Source organism: Quercus lobata, chromosome 1 (genome assembly GCF_001633185.2).
Source record: "Quercus lobata isolate SW786 chromosome 1, ValleyOak3.0 Primary Assembly, whole genome shotgun sequence".
Classification (NCBI taxonomy): Eukaryota; Viridiplantae; Streptophyta; class Magnoliopsida; order Fagales; family Fagaceae; genus Quercus; species Quercus lobata.
Window position 1 is genome coordinate 1,713,298 of NC_044904.1, and position 18,091 is coordinate 1,731,388.

Below are 18,091 nucleotides of genomic sequence, written 5' to 3' on the forward strand. Positions count from 1 at the left end.
AAATTATAAGTCTAAATTTTAGTTCCACTATTAAATGAGTTAATTTCCAATATATTAATATATTAGGGAACAAACAAATTCGTAAATATGAGTTTGGGTTGTGTAATTTTTTTTTTTTTTTTTAAGGAATTCTGTAAGATTGTAAATATGTTTATAGGAAGTTTGTAAATTATTGATAACATAAATAGTAATTTTTGTAATAAAAATCACATAATTTTTAACAATAGAAGATTGGTCAAACTAATTTTTATGAGTTCATAAACAAAAATCAATCTATTTAAGTAACTCAAATAATATATGTAGGAATGATAGCCCAGTTATGTATATATATATATATATATATTGGGCCGGGGGCCCAGTCTAAGGACACCTAGTAATCTGAGGACAGATAAACGCTGCTATGGAAGTCCGCATTAGTGAATGAAGAAAGGGGTCTGGTCATGATGATTTAGAAAGGTGGTCCGATGAGGAATGCCTCCTCAGCTGAGCAAAGCAGAGGTTAGAAGGTGTGGTCTGCCATCTAGAGCAACGTTCCAAGAGATTTTATTGATAAGGATATATATCATGAAAGCACAGGACAAAAAGAAGTTATGAAATATCTAAAAGAAAGCTACTACCACCGCATTGAATACTCTGCAGCTAACTCTCTGACCGCATTAATGTGGAAATGATACCTAGACAGTAATTTTCAGCCTTACAGCTACTCTCAGAGACTTCAGGAAGGTGCTGATGAGATAAGAATCAACACTAGTAACCTAATCTACACATGGAGGGTGGAGATGGAGGAAGGAAGATGGTATAAAAGAGAAATAATACCCTGAGGAAGAGGGATCAGAGGAGGAATAGAAAAACACTATAGCCACAAAAATTGGACTTGTAATCAAATAAAAAAGAGATATATACAAGAACACATCTCTTCGAATTATGCCGATAACGATTTTCTTCAGGTAAAACCAGTTTATCTTTACTTTTTGGTCATTTGGACTTACTATAATTGTTATTCAACTTATTAGAGCCTAGTTTCCTGACCTACTCTCTACAAATTAATTGTATTGGACTCTTTGAACCTAGATCCTACAACCTTTTGGGCTTAAGAACCAAATTATGCCCTTACGATATAATTTTAACTACAATTTATTTATTAGTTATTACTAACATAGATTTTATCAATAAATAAAAAAAATTAGTGGTTGTATTTATTGTAGGGACACGATTTGCAGCCCAAGCCCAAAATGTATGGGATCTTGGTCTAGTGAGTCCAGTACAATAAATTTATAGAGAGTGAGTCAAAGAACTAGGTTTTAGTGAATTGGACAACGGCTAATATGGATGAACTCCTTGTCCGAGGAGGCAAGTGTTTATGTCCGAGGAGGCAAGTGCTCATATAAATCAAGTAAACAGAGTACAAGTACAATTGTAATTGCTATAGTGTTTTTTCTCTGTTTTCCAATCCCCTTCCTCTAAGGTCTCTATTCTCATTTATACTACATCTTTTCCTTCACCTTTACCCTACACGTGGATAGTTGATGGCTTAGGCTGATACTTGTTCTATCAGCCTCCTCTAGAAGTCTTTGGAGGATAGTTATAAGGTTGGAAAAGTATTGTTCAGAGGTCACTTCCTCATTAATGCAGCCAGGGAATTAGCTACAGAGCATTTAATACTGTGGTAGCAGTTTTCCCTTAGATATTTTTGGGTTCCCATCTTTCTTGTATGTTTATGGTGCACGTCCCTATAACTAGAGCTTCTTGGAAGGTCACTTTGATCATTAGGATCTATACCTGATCTGCGTTTAGCTTATCCAAGGAGATATTCCTCCTCGGATTCGAACTTCTCACGCTTTCGGCCAAAGCCCCACGCTCTCGGCCAAAGCCCAAAACCCAATTGTATGATTTAGGCCTATGACCCCCACATTTACTATATATATAGAGAGAGAGAGAGAGAGAGAGAGAGAGATGAATTCAAGTTATACCTTGGTGTAATTTTAAAGAGTTACACATTTTTTAAACCATTGGATTTAAGTAGATTCAATGGTCAAAAAAATATCCTTATTAATGCTAATATTCTGATTAGGATCTCATTAATTATCCATCATTTATTATATTTTATATCTATCTCTAAACCCAAAACAAAAGTGTTATATTTGACTCTTTCTCTACGTTTCTCTCTCTATCTATTCTCCTCCATGATAGATAATTAAGAATCAAGAAATTAAAAAAAAGCTTAAGTTCCATCTTTCTAACCTTTGTGCTGCCACGAGACTTGCTTCGCTATCCACACTGGGCTTGTCTTTTATAGGCTTCCTCTTTATAACAACTTTAAAAACGGTGGGCGATTCATTGATCAAGCTAAATAGACGTTTCCTGTCAAACCAAATCAACTCAAATTTATGTTAAATAGACAATTATAACAAGGGAAAATGGCATGCAATTTTGCATACATGAAAAACCTTCTTTTAGACTGTATTAATAGTAGACGTACAAAAAAAATGGTGAAATTTGGGAGAGAAAAAGGAGTCTGAATTTCCCGGTATAGTTATAAAGAATAACTCACTCAGTCAAGCCTCATTCAGATTTCTCAGTTACTGTAAAATAAATGTCATTGTGCCATTAACTTGCAAGCTCTGACCCAAAAACTGCCATCCTCACAAGATAAGATGGCTTTAAACATAAACAGCTATGGCCTTAGAATGCAGTATCTCACCATGATTCTTGTCCCATCCCCAGCTAGGGATGACCATACCCATTGGGTAATGGATATCCAACCTTACCCGATTCAAATGTTTTGAGTAATACCTGGTTTTTCATGAGTAGAGCTTAATCGGGTAAGGTATGGATATTACCCGAATTATTCGGGTAGGTTATGGATATTATCCAAACCCGACCTGTATTTAAAAAAAAAAAAAAAACCCTAATCCTTTCTCACCGTCACTCACACTCTCTCTCTACCTCTCCCCAGCAGTTCAATATAAGCAAATAAAGTCGTTGAATCAAGAGAGAGAAACGTGGAGAAAGAGTCAAATATAGCGCCTTTTTTTTTTTAGAGATAGATATAAAATATAATAAATGAGGGATAATTAATGAGATCCTAATCAGAATATTAGCATTAATGAGGGTCTTTTTTTTACCGTCAGATCTACTTAAATCTAATTGTTTAAAAAAGATACTTGAACCCATCTCATATATATATACTCCCTCTGTCCCACTTTTGTTGTCTCATCTATTCCATTTTAAGATGTTCCAAAATATTATCCTGTTTCTAAAAATAAAAGTCATTAATTTATTAATGTTCCTATTATACCCCTATTAATTTACTAATTCAATTTTTTGATAAATTTTTTTAAGGGCAGTTTTGGAAACTTATACATTTTTAAAAGGTAGACAAGATAATAAATGATGTTCCCTTAAAAAATTTGATTTTTCAAACATGACAAAAAAAGTGGGACGGAGGGAGTATATTAAAGAAGAATAAATTAATCAAGTGACTTATGAATAAAGTCAAACTTATCTGACAATAAACTGAACTATGTCTAAACATATAGGGGGTGTTTGATAGGGGTATTTAAATAACAATTTTCGTTATTTAAATAACACAACACGTATTTCTATAACACTTTTTCACTCACACGTATTTCCAAAAAATTTAAACAACGTTATTAGAACAACATTACCAAACGGGCCCATAATATAAATGCGTGTTTGACAACTGATTATAAGTTAGCTTTTTGCTTAAATTATCCACAGTTTATGAGTCCTACATTTTTTTTTTTTTTTGGTCTAAGTTTTATTTCAAATAATCTAACTTTAAGCTTTTAGAAAATAAACTAACTTAATTTTTTTTTTGTCTTACATTAATTATAAAAATAAGTTACCGAAAATAAAGAATTCTTTAAACATACACTAATTTATTATAGAACTTGAGCTTGTCTCATTTAAAAAATAAAATTAGATGAGCAATCTTGAACTATTATCTCAATGAGAATTTTGTTAATACTTAACTTGACTCGACTCGTTTAAGACCTTGGTTAGAGCATTCACATCAAATGTGCTACAATAACTAAATATTATTTTAGTGCCAAAAACACTAAAAAACCCATTATATCAAAGGTATCAAAAGTCAAATTTCTTTGGTTGTTTACTGTAATTAGGTATTAAACACAAAAATAAGTAATCTAACTTTCAGCTTTAGAAAATAAACTCTCTTTTAACTTTTTTTGTCTAACTTTATAAAAATAAGCTATCGAAAATAAATAATTCCTTAAACAGACACTAATTTATTGATGAACTCGAGCTTGTCTCATTTTTAAAATAAAATTAAATGAAAAATATTGAACTATTATCTAAACGAGAATATTATTAATACTCGACTTTACTCGACTCATTTAAGACTTTGGTTAGAGCATTGATATCAAATATGCTACAATAACTAAAATATTATTTTAGCACCAAAAACATCTAAGATGCCAAAAGTAAAATTTCTTTAGCAATTTACTGTAATGAGGTGTTAAATACAAAAAAAAAATTATTTAAGCCTCCGTTTGGGAAGCACATTTTGCGTGTTTCCCAGCAAAAGTTTTTTTTTTTTTTTTTTTTTTGTGTGGGTCCGATGTATTGTTCATGGGACCCACAAGTTTAAAATTCAACAACTTTTTTCTTTTAAAATTGGGTTCCATGGTACTATTCACACATTTAAAAATCATTTTGTTACAATGTTTTTAGTTTTCAGTAATAAACGATATCCAAACGATATCCAAACAGACCCTAAATGAAAGTTAGAAAAAGACTTAAGTGGTAAAACCGTAAAATAAAGTGTAAAAAAATAATAAATAAAGAATGTTTAAATAAAGTGATAAAAAAATAAAAAATTTGATATTTAGTATATTATAAAGCAGGTATTAAAACAGATAAGCAAATTTTTTGAATGTACTAATAAAAGCTAAATTCTTTTTAGCACTAATGTTCTCTTAGTCAAACCACTGGAAATCGAGAAAATTGACCATGTTTGCAAGTTTAACGGCGCCTCAAACGATCCGAGTGACGGAAGAACAGATTTAGAGTTTAGAGAGAGAGAGAGAGAGAGAGAGAGAGAGAGAGAGAGAGCAAAAGGACAAAAAGTAAAAGGACAAGCTTCACATGATGACTGACTGCGATTGACAGAGCTTTTTAAGCAACCGTCTTTTAAGATTTACAGTTCAATAATCAAACACACACACACACACACTTAAAACTCACTTATTCTAAAAAAGAGTGTGTCACAAAAGCCTCTCTCTCTCTCTCTCTCTCTCTCTCACACAACAACAACAACAATAACAACAAGATCTCAAAACTCAAAAAGAGAAACAAAACACAGTGATTTTTTTTTTTGTTTTTGTTCTGTGCTTTCACTCTAAGACACGCTTGCTTATTATTCTCACTCTTTTTTAGATTCATTGGATCACAAGCTTTTGCCTCCATTTAATTCAAACCAAACTGTTCCATTTGAAATCACAAAGCGTTTTCTTTTATTTTGTTTGTCTCTCTGGAAAATGCGTTTTTAAGGTAATAATCATTAAAAGCTCTATCTCTCTCTCTCTCTCTCTGTCTCTTTTTGTTTATGTGTTAATTTAGATGTTATTGTAGTTTGAGTTTAATTGGATTTAATGACTATTTTTTTTTTTTTTTTGATGAGTGGTGATTAGGTAGTGTTTTAATGCTTGATTTTTGCTGATCATGGCGGGAGAGGTTGAAGAATCCTATAACTTTAGCTTTCAGGTATTCTTTTTTATAAATCTTTGTTTCATTCTTTGTTAATTACATTGTTAAATCTCTAATGTTGTTTGATTTACTTAAGTTATTTTTAAGAACTGGTGCTTAAATTTGAGGTTTTGATAATTGTTAATCTTAGTAGTAGGAATTTGAGGTTTTAATTATTGCTAAAAGAAATTGAGGAAAAAAAAATAGTTTGACTCATTTGACTATAATGTACAATTTACTTTTCTATTTTTAGAAATTTATGTATGAGTGGTGAAAGGATCTGCATTTGTAATCGGCTCTGCTAGTCTAATTTGATTTTTCCGGCCTTTCGTCTTGAGTGCATACTTTGTTCATATGCATAATGTGTATTGATTGGTTTGCAAAAAAAGAAGAAGACATTTTTTAGAACCTATCCTTGTGTCTCAGTGGCATTGACTAGTTCTCTCCATGGGGAGAATCTGGATTTGAATCTCCCATCTCCACTTGTTGTAAGAAGTAAAAAAAAAGGCGTTTGATCGTGTCTAGTGTGTATCATGTTATAAGAAGTATTCATCTACAGGGTCAAGGCTGATGGTCCATAGATTACTTAGCACATACATGTGTTTTACTGATTGTAATCAGAAAATATCAAAGTGAATTGGAGCTTTTTAATCCGTACTTCCTTGAAAGTACAGCAAAGAATGTAGTGATTTGCTATTTGTAATTTATGATCTATACCTTGCTTTTCAATGTGATAAAAATGTAAGCATTTCTTTAAATCCCTGCTTGCTGAATTCTATCTTTGATTCACTAAAACTGTGCTTAGCCTAGTGATCATGCCAAAAACAAGCTTATCTTTATTAGATCTTCTTTGTTTTTTTGGGGGCTAATTACTTTACAGACTATCCAATTGGCAAGAACATGTTTTGAAGTACTATTAACAAGTATTTGTGCTTGTATATGCATTTACGTATCACAGGAATTAGTCAGGTTCTGGGAATGGATAAAAAGCATTGCTTGTTGAAAAAATAGAATTATTTGATGTCATTTTGCAATTAAATGGAAGCTTACAATTGATTTTGTCAACAGTATATATTTTTTGGGTAGATGGATCAGTTAGAATCTTATTTAACATAGCAAAAACAGTGATTCAAGAGCAGTAGGCTTGAGATTCAGCAGAACACATACTGCAGAGCCAGAACTTCCAAACAATAAACACAGCACAGCAATGTTTGAGAAAAGCATAAAGCCACAACAGACTTAACCCATCTAGCAACAGCTACTTTAGGCAAGTAAAACTCAACTACCTAGAGTCAATTGTACAAACTCAGTACCACTCAGCTTAACTCAAATGAATAAAAAATCAAGGGGCAGAAACGGGCAAGGCTGGATTGAATCCCCAATTACAGCAGAGTACTCTATTTAATACTGAGTTATAGCTGTACTTCTTCTTGCTTTCCATTCTTTTAGCATCCTTTTTTTAATAATGCCAATAAGCTGCTCTTCAGTATAGATTTTCCTAGCATTTAGAACAGCATTCCTTTGCTTCCACAATTGGTAGACAGTAGCCACCAAGCCAGCTTGCAGAGGGTGGTTCTAAATTTCTTTGAGTAGCACCCCATTTTTCTAACTCCTTCCAGTTGGTCTTGGCATCTGACAGTAAATCCAGACCCATTATATCATCCCAGATCCTCCTAGTGAAGGAGCATTGCAAAAAAGGAGGTGATCTCTTTCTTCATTACTTAACCTGCAGATCACACGCACATTGTCCACATCAAGAACCCATTGTATCATTCCGTCCTTGGAACTTGTTTAGGATAGCCATCCAGCCAACAAAAGAGTACCTAGGGATAGCTAGGCTAAACCACACCAGATTCCACCATTCTACCTTGTTACCTTTAGCTCGAACTTCATTCCAAGTGTCAGCACAATCAAACTTGTTGGCTCTGTCTTCATCTTTCAACTCTTTAAAGGAAGCTTGCTCTGGATGCTTACAAGATGATCTGATCTAGCAAGCCTCCAGGTACATATTCTATTCAGTTGGACTGATGCAACTTTTGCCTGAATATGCATCAGGGTGCCTTGAATCATGCCATAGGAGTATCTTGCTTCCATACCTTACTTTATCACTCAGAATATCCCTTGCCTCTTCCCAGAGTTTAAGAATAAATCTCCAACCCCATGAGCTTGTTGAAACTAATCATTGTATATATGATTGATGATTCCTGGATCTTTCAGTAACCATTTTCTATATCAGTAATGCAATTAAAAAATTGCACATTGTTGTAGAACTTCTATTGTTTTAGTGAAAATACAGCAAAACATGCTGACTAGAAATAAAAGTAAACCACAAAAGTATACTTCATTGAGCACCCAACTACCTTCCACATGTGCTAATGAATTGAGTGAAGTTGAGGCTGTTGCCAAAGTATTTGGAAATTTTGCGTCAGTGGAATGCTGGCTGAATTGAAAAACATACTTTTCATTTTTTCTCTCATGGGTGTCTTTTTCCACTTATTCTCTTTCTAACAGCTACTTTCATCACACCAGCAGGCAGATTCTCTACATTCTGGATCTATATCATTTGGAAGGTTTGAAAAAGAACCATTATCTTGGGAAAGGAGGTCATCTTTCTCACATAATAGGTACCTTGAGGAGGTTCAAAAATGCTCGAAACCAGGTTCAGTTATTGAGAAGAAAGCTTATTTTGAAGCTCATTTCAAGAAGAAGGGTCTTCTTCTTCCAAATTCATCCGAGTGCTATAGTGGGTCTGAATATCAAACTAGTGAAAATGATATCTTGGAGAGCAGAGAAGAATTTGAACATGTAAATGAAGGTAGCCACTATGCTCACTTTGATGAGAGCCCTGAGGGTTCAGAGCATCATGCAGAATCCGAAGTAACAGGATGTGGCATGGAGAAGCCAGGGGTTTCCTTCTCTGCTCCTCAGATGGAATCTAGTTTGAACAATGCTGATAATTTGATAGATGGTAATGCTGCGGATGTTAATGCTGGGGAAACACATCAAGCCGAATCTGGGTGTGACAAGTTTCGTTCAGTTAATGATGAACCAGAGATAAAAGGAAACCATAATCTTAATGGTGATGATGTGAATGCTGATGAATCATGTAAAGCCCTAGTTCATGACAAACTAGATATTGAGGTAAATCAGAACCTTGATTGCGATGCAGTAAATGCCGATAGCTCACCAAAAGGCATTGACCAATCTCCCAAGACTGGACCTGCTGTGAAAGTTGACAAAACTAGCTTGGAACATTGGCGAACCCCTTCTCCAAAGGTGTGGATTTACAAGAATATTATCACAGTAACAACTCAATACTTTTTTGTCTATAGTTCCTTATTTTTCAAAGCAATCATTGTATGTTCTATGGCAACTATAATTTGAAGTAAAGATAACAAAGTAGCAACTGGAAACATGCTCTGGAAGTGTGTTTCATTTTCAATGAGCACTAGATTGTTATGCATGCATTTCTTTAAGCTTTTTCCACATATTTTACTTTGTGGCTTAAACTCCTTGATGTTCTAACTCTAGTTGAAGGCTGCAACGGGAACCAAACCTTTGAAGCCCAGAGTTTTTCAAGTCCAGAGAGACATTTCTGGTGCTGCATCTAAAGACCCTGCAAAGAATCCAAGTAGAAGGGAAAGAGAGAGTTCACGAAGAACAAATATAGAAAAGAATTCGTCAAAAACTAGCTTTCCAACTACACGTGCTGTGCACAGAACTCCAATCTCAGAGGTAAGCAATTAACAATGCCAATATATTGAGAAATCGATTCAAGGTGCCTTATCAGTAACATTCTTGTCAGTTGGCAGTTCATTATAATAAGATTCATTAACACTGTACGTGAATACTAAGTGTGTTCTGTTTTCTATTATTGCTTGTTCTTTTTTGCACAGGATTCTAGAAGTCAGAAGGCAAAATTAATTCATGACAATAAAAGGTACTTATTGTTTCTTGGAATCTTGGTAGTGGTAAACCTATATGCTTACTTTGGACCTCAAGTTTGATTCTTTTGTTGTAGTATTGGTGAAAAGGGATCAAGGAGAAAGAAAGTTGGTGAATCTCAGCCCTCTTCAATGAAGGCTGAATCAGGAGGACATCTAACAGCAAACAGGTTTATTGAAAACACAACGAGGATTGCTCTTTCTATTTAATCTTTTTACCCTCTAAATTTTCATTTTCATTCGTTATAGGCTTCATCGCACTGTGAATTCAACAAAGGAAGATGCAAGGCCAGGTGCTGCAACTTTCAGTTTCAAAAGCAATGAACGAGCAGAAAGGAGGAAAGAGGTAAGTGAGCATGCTGTAACTTTGATTTCAATTGTGCTTTGATGTTGGGGATTAGGTTTGAATGGCTTACCCCTTTGCTCCTGTGACTCATCTGACTCAGTTCTATATGAAGTTGGAGGAGAAAATGCATGCTAAGGAGGCTGAGATAAATCAAATTCAAGCAAAAACACTGGTATGCCGAAATATCAAAGTAATAATATATATATTTTTTGAGAGATGCTACGTCTACAATATTTTTACAACAAATCACAGGTGATTAGTTGTTATTGGTTTAAATTTTAAACTAACGCTAAGATTACTTTTTTGTCTCAACAATAACTAGTAATACTTTCCACTTAGGATTTGTTGTAAAAATGTTGTAGACATATCATTTCTCATATATTTTTTTTTATTAAGGTTGCGTTTGGAAATAGATTATAAAGTTAGCTTATTTTACTATTTAGTTTATTTTTGCTACTATTTATGGGTCTTACTACTTTTTATGGTACTATTCACGGGTCCTACTGTACTATTTCAGCTAATTTTTACCTTTATTTACAGTACTTTCAGTAAAAAAGTTTTCAGTTTCAAAAAAATAAGTTGTTTCCAAATAGATTCTAATTGAAAATTATTTGGAATTTCAATGCATGCTGCTTAACTTTAAAAGAGATAATGACATCATCCAAAGTATTGCTATGCTCTCGGTACTTGGGATAATGAAACAATAGTGATATTCAAAACCTAGGCTCTTATGCTACTGGCTGGAGATTTGATGCTAAAAATTATAGAAGCCGTAGATTTGTTACTATTATTAGTATTATTTTTGGTCTTGGTTCTCTCTCTTTTTAAATGTGGGTATGGTTAGAAACATTTCAAATTCTTAACTTGAAAAATTTCTAGTAAGGTTCATCTTATTTCATTTCTTAAACAAGGATGTAGTAGATATGGATTAAATAGCACCTTCTTAAAGTTTTTTGTTTTGTAAATTATGTTGATGTTCATTACATGTGGTTGTAAGAAACTTAACTAGTTCAACCAAGATCCTTGTACCTTAGTGGAATTGCTTGGTCTTCCTTATGAGGGGAACCAAGGTTCAAAGCCCCTTCCCCCTCTTGTTATAACAATTGAAGCATAAAAAATGAAACTTAATGGGTTCAGTTGTACTGCAGGAGAAGACAGAAGCTGAGATCAAACAATTCCGGAAAAGCCTAAACTTCAAGGCAACGCCTATGCCTTCTTTTTATCATGTAGCTATGCCATCAGGGTCAGATGGGAAGAAGGTATGTAGATAGTTTTTCTATGACCACTTTGCATGGTTATTTGACTAAAGAAATCCATTTTATATAACTAGAGGAATCAGATTCTACACATCTGACATTGGACCCTCCCAGTGGGCTACCCACAAGCATGTGAAATTAGAGGAAAATTGGCTTTCAGCCAGCGCTTGTGATTTTAAGGGGTCATAAGATCGATAATGGATTTGGAATTTATGTAATTTACATGCAGAGATGACATGACAATAAACTGATGAAACAATATCAAGCTTTAAGAAAATCATTGAACCAAAACTGGAGCGATAGGCAAAACTGCAGAAAAAATCTATCTGAAATGTATTACTGCTGGAAAGACTTGGAGAACATCCAGAGAAAGAAATTACTAGAATTGTGATCAATACTTATCCCATTAGTTTATGTTTTTTAATTAGAAATTCAAAAGTTTTCACACCATCTTACAGTGATATCATTCTGATTTCCAAATATTTTCCATACTAGTCACATAATATTTTTCCTTCAAAATTAAATTTTCTTTTCACTTTCAATGTGTTTGTTGAAGGCCTAGTAGTTCCCCAGTAACTGCCTCATTCATATACAACAAACGGCTTTTTATGCAAGTGAAGAATTGCTTTGTGGAAATCTAGCCAATTGAGAGAAACCATGACTTAATGTGTGAGCTTCAATTTATCACCCAAAATAATTGTAGAAATTTCATGAGCAATAATATCTGATAGTTAGGTTTTCTCTTGTTCAGTGTTGTGTGAAATAACATGGCATGATATCTTATCCATAGGGAAGAGGAAGAGCCCTTAAGGCGATTCATTCTGAATTTAGTTTTAGGAAGTACTTTTAAGAAAGGCATATTTTGAGTTTACCCATGTAAATTTGTCATTTTGGGCATGTGAATATCATTATAACCATTGTATCTACCTCTATAACATGCTTCCCTGTCATATTTTGATGTTTAGCCTTTGTTGTCCTATGTTTTGGATTGTTCTCCTAAATTATAATTAGTTTGTTCTTTCATTTATGTGTCTGATAAAGCCTTTCAGATGTTAATTTGGCAACAAATAAGCCAAAACCATCCTGATTCTGAAGGAAATTTTTATTTATTAGGTCGTATTAAGTACCAACAAAGTTAATAAAGCACGAAATAAGTCTACAAGTCTAGGGAGTAGAGCTGTTGCAGGATCAAAATCATATTTTAAGGCAGGGAATGACCAAGCTCCCTCTACCAGTGAATCTGTTGACACATCTGAACCATTTGATGCCTCAGAGGAGACTAACTTCCCATTGACTGAGCATTCTGGAGGCAGTGAAATCTTGCAGACTGCATATACCAACCAAAGTTTTCCCCCAGAAGCTACAACTAGAAATGAGGTCACAGGGAGGAAAGAGCAAGGAAAGGAGAAGGATACTAGTTTGCATAAACATCGTGTATCAGAAACTCATAAGGTGACAAAAAGTCAAAGAGTTGATAGGAAACAGAAAGTGGGAGCCCGGAGAAGTAGCAATGAGATGGCAAGGAAGGACATGAAAAGCATTGGCATTGGCAGCAGTTCTGGAATGGGTCATCTAACAGTTGGTGTTGCCTCTTGAACAAAAAAGACCCTTCTCCCCATATATTCTCCTTTTCCCCAAGCTACCATCACATGTTTGTACTCACATGTTCGCCGCCATGCGGAATGAATAAAAAGCATAAAGTGATCTTAAGTTACCCTGTAAGAGGCATGTACGACGTCATGCTTCTCTCCATAGCACAGATGTGATGTATCATGAAAGCTGAATGTTGAGGTTAGCATTTCATTATCACTTTCCCTTAACATTATTTTATATTTTCATGTATGCAACATGTAACATAACATGTAGCTGGAATAGATAATAATGGTGAAATTATATGAGGGATCTCTTAAAATCAGAAGACCCTTTTACCACCATGTATGAGGTATACCAATACGAATGATTAGTTTAATGAAATAATTATTTGTAATAACAGCATCTGTTCTTAATTTTTTATAATTTCGTAAGCAAGATTTGTATCTAGCATCTTGAAATGATTTTCATATGGTTGCCTATTGTTGTTTACTATTGTGACTCAAAAAATTCATCTTCATATATTAACCAGAGATGATCATTTCTCTTCCAATGACTATGGAAGACAATGATGATGTATATAAACCTGGATGAGTATTTCTCATAATCAAGGTACAATAAAAATCATCATTTTGGGCACATATTGCATGCCCATTCAAATATGAGATCCTATTTAATTAATGGTGGCTATTTTTCTTGTTTTTGAGAGACCACTTGATGGTGCTTGTATATCAAGAAACATACTGAATTACCGAAGCTAAGAATTGGTAGGAAGGAGAAAATCTATTATGTATCTGATAAATGTAATTCCACCTCGGTTGGGAGGCATTCCTTTTGGCTTTAGGTTAATTTGTTTAGGTAAAAGACGTAGGCTCTAGTATGACTGTACGAGTAATCTATTATCTCCATGTGATAATGATAGTAATTCACTTCAAAATAAAAACCAAAACAGACTCATTACCACTAATAAGACACTAACCAAGAGCAAGAAAGAAACGAAACATTTCAATGCCACCCCAGCTGTGATCGCCCAGTGGATGCTGACTTCGCTACCACGACTGAGAAATCACTTGGGCTTGCGTCAAAGAGATTCGGTCTAATATGATAAGATTCTCTAGTCCTTTGTTATGTAATCTGGTTTCTGTTTTTGTTTTCAATGAGTTATGACTTTTGTCAAGAAATTAAGCATTAATTGGAGTCGACTACTATATGGGAAGGGGTAAAAAAAACTGGCAAGAAAGTGTCAGGCAAGGTTATATATTGTTTCTTAAAAAAACAAGGTTACATAGGTGCAGAGTATTGCACCTAATGCAATAACTTTCAATGGTTTTCAATCTCAACTATTGAATAAAAAAAAAAAAAAAAAAAGTAAAAAATGAGTAGAAGAAGTTAAAGTTAAAAAGTGAAAGAAGTAACAATATTTTGTGAGTGAAGGGGGATAATTGTACCGGACATAATACCCTATCCTAATCTGTTACGTACAATATATATGTTTTGTTTTCTTATTTATTTTGCTTTGGCCCCAAAATTTATGAATTCCACTAATAGGTATGTATGAGTGTATTTTTCTTGTCATCCATCCTCCGAATTAAAAACCAAATTGTCCTATAAAAAATAAAAAATTAAAGACCAATTTTTTTTAATGTGGGACTTTTGGGGGTGTATACTGCCTGCTTGAAATGAATGCGAAATTGAAGCCTTGCAGGGATGAACTTAGGGACGAACTTTCTGAATATTACGTTATACCTCTGAGTCTATTTATTTATATATTCTAATTATCATTAAAGCTCAAGTGAAGAAGTGCTGTTCATTAAAACTCGATAGATATCTCGACAAATGTATCTATCGAGATTTAATATTTGAAGCTTAACAGATAACTTGACAGCTGTATTTATTGAGAATTACGAAATTTAGATTTGTTTTTCACGCATATCCAAGTCATTTGTGTAGGGTTTCTTTTTTCAAACCCTAGACACATATAATAATTATTTTAAGGGCTGTCTTAGTTGATGCAAAGGTTGTTGCAATTGTTGTTGCACTTACATTGTGACCGGAGACAAATATTGCCCTAGTTCATCTTTCTCTTGAAGAAGCTATTGTATTTGTACGCCGTAGGGTTTTGTAACCAAGGAACTTTTTGATCTCTATCGTGTGGATGAACTAAAGAACTTTCCAGTCAACATCCTTCTCAAGTTGGTGTGTTAGTCACGTATTGGGATTTATGCATCGATTGGTTAGTCACGTACTTGGAGCCGTGCATTGAAAAGAGAGATTGTCACTACATTACAAGTCCAATTGTGTACTGGGGTAAGGGTTCAACTGTAAGTTAGTATAAGGTATTAGGATTCCTTTACTTGTAAACGCTTGTTTTGATAATAATGGATTCTTGGGAGTGATGACCTTAAATTCACCAGGTGGGATTTTGTCTTGGTGGTTTTCCCCATTCGTTAACAAATTACCCGTGTCAAATTTAATTTCCGCAGCATTTAGTTATTTGGTGATTTGTTTATGCTACTACGCGTATTGCATGTTAATTGACTTAATTAATTCACTTGGCTAATTAATTAGTTAATTTACCTAAGGGATTAATACATTCTTAGCCTATCACTTACTAATGGTAAAAGACAAGTTTGAATTGAGAGTACTTATTTTAAATTCAAATTAATTAAAAAATATAGATCTCAATCTTGTTTAGAAATTAACAACAAATAAAACGACAACCGATGAAACAATGTAAAGAGCTTTAGAAGGAAACTTTATGAACCAAAACAGGAGTAGAGCCATCTAAAATGCAAAAAAGGCTATCTGAAATGTTTATGAATTACTATTGGAAAGACTAGGAGAAAATGTGGAGAAAGAAAAAACATGAATTGTGACCAATACTTATACGTTTATTTTTATGTTTCTTAATTAGAGAAGTTCAGAAGTATTCACATTTCACACCTTCATGAAGTTCAAGGAAATCTTTATTAATCAGGTTGTAGTAACTAGTAAGTAACAAAAAAGTTAATAGAACTGCTGCAGGATCAAAATCATATATTGAGGCAAACAATAAGAAGAGGGTGTTAATTTGTTTGCAATGAAAATGCAGAGGCTCTTGATTAGAGATACGGAGCCCATTTCTTGAAATTGGTCCTTTATTTTATTTTTATTTTTGTTCACGTGATCCGCAGACTAATAAGCTGTGATTTCCAATCACACTGGTGGCAAACTAACCAAATTTGCAAATCTTCAATCCTAAATGCGTATTTTGTGCAACTAATTGGGTAGCCTCAGTGAGACTCCGTAGACATATATAATGGAGACTTGATTCTTGCAGTGGAAAATGTGATGGATAATAACTTATATTAATAGGCAGATCTCTCTATCAATGATAGCCACTACAATGACTTGAGCATCTTCCCCTACAAAGAAATTCCTTTTGTGAAAGAAAAGACTCACTAAAAGCCATACCCTCAACCACCTGGGCTCTTGCCATCAAAGGAAATTTTTTTTAGCCAATGCATACTTTTATCATCTCTTAGTATTGGTGGTATCCATACCATCAAGGCATCAACCACCTGGTATATCCATATCTGTTGAAAAATACAATTCTCTTTACATGAAAGTGAAGACTAAATGAAGACATTGATTGCCATAAAAAATTATGGGATTGTTTAACAAATCTCCATTATAATTTTAATTCCATTTCAATGTACAATTAAGAAAGGTGTATACAAAAATGTGGTCTTTTGAGCTTGTCCTATAGATGTAGGCCACGTTAACAATTTCTATAACATCTTCATGGCACTATCCGCTTGCGAATTTCAAAATGCTTGTGCCTGTTACCCAAGCCCATGGACAGCCGTGTTAGTGCTGATCCAAACTTGTTAGCGAGTATAATAAACTCTCAATGCCAAGCCTGGGATGTGATGTGATTATGTAAACAGAATAAAGAACCATATTCGAATGATGAATCTTGCAAAGCTATTCTAAAATTCCATTAAGATCAGTCCCCCAGACCTGATAAATTAGTGTGGATTGGCTCAAAAAATGGTTGTCACTTTAAAGTCAGCATATTGGTATAGTCAAGCAGACAGATTTGATCACAATTCGAGTGATTTGTAGAGGAAGCTGTGAAAACAAAAGGCTAAAGTCTAAAGACTAGGAAGTGTATTTCATGTTGTGGTATGTTTGGTCCAAAGCAATGTGATTAGCTATCACTGGGGTTTTTGTGTAGAGGCTATGAGTGTCAAATTTGAAAGCCACTCGAATAGAAGGCAGCAGTAGCATCAATAGCACAATCATCTCCAGACCCACCACTGGGGAAAACTTGATAAAGGAGTACTAGAAATGAATACAAAAGCAGCTTGCTTGGCATTGATGATTAGAAACTCGGAGGAAAAGCTCTCTAAATTACGTGTCTGTTTGGGAATAACTTATTTAGATTTTTGTTAAAAACTTTTTAATGAAAGTGTAATAAAGTATACCTTGAAAAAATTTGAAAAAGTGAGAAAAAAGGGGATAAAAATGAAAATTTAAAAAACTATACATAAAAGTTAAAAGCTTAAAGCTGATGCCAAACTCACTCTACACCGAAAATTGTTCAACCTTGACCACAATTCACAAATAGTAGCCAAAATGCCATTCAATGGGCTGTCCAGATTGCTAAGGCTGAATGTTTCAACAGAATTGTCGAGAGTGACTCCAAAGAAGGCTGAATGTTTCTGCTAGTACTATAGGCCCATGTAGTTTGGGTTGGAAGGCAGACAAATAAAGCTGCTCATGCTCTTGATAATGGACCTTAAATCCAAATTCTTTCTTTTGTGGTTCCCCTTTTTTGTCTCAAAAACACAAGTACAATCCCTTAGTGTTGTTACATATTAAAATCTCAAATACTTTCAAAAATATGAATGCATTGATAACGAGCCATATGGTCGAATTCAATTATTTTTGGCATAAATATACTTTTAGTCTCTACATTTTAACATTTTTCTATTTTAGTCCCTACATTTTATTTTTACCACTTTTAGTCCCTAAACCAATTAATGCGGGACATTTAAGTCCTTGAAGCACTATTCCGTCACCAAACTAACGGGAAAACTGATGGATTAATAAAAGGCGAAAAACACATTTTCATCACTACATTTTCACGCGATTCCCACTTTGGTCCCTAAGTTTTTTTTTTTACCTCTTTTAGTCCCTATTTAGAAAAACGCCTTCTGTTTTAGTCCTTTCCGTCAGTG

General features: G+C 34.0%; 1 protein-coding gene across 5 annotated transcripts; it reads left to right on the forward strand.

Moving 5' to 3' along the window:
* The first annotated feature begins 5,206 nt into the window (after positions 1-5,206).
* On the forward strand, positions 5,207-13,287 carry LOC115973806 (protein WVD2-like 7). Of its 5 annotated transcripts, none has more exons than XM_031094046.1 (10): positions 5,207-5,535; positions 5,676-5,748; positions 8,242-9,006; positions 9,262-9,465; positions 9,627-9,670; positions 9,752-9,844; positions 9,924-10,020; positions 10,121-10,192; positions 11,169-11,279; positions 12,390-13,287. In XM_031094046.1, the coding sequence occupies exons 2-10, from the start codon at positions 5,707-5,709 to the stop codon at positions 12,870-12,872; spliced, it is 1,911 nt and encodes a 636-aa protein (XP_030949906.1). In that variant the 5' UTR covers positions 5,207-5,535; positions 5,676-5,706; the 3' UTR covers positions 12,873-13,287. The 5 variants fall into 5 exon arrangements, with proteins under 5 accessions (XP_030949906.1, XP_030949909.1, XP_030949917.1 ...); XM_031094049.1 differs by having other exon boundaries at positions 10,133-10,192; XM_031094057.1 differs by having other exon boundaries at positions 8,260-9,006.
* Positions 13,288-18,091: the final 4,804 nt, after the last annotated feature.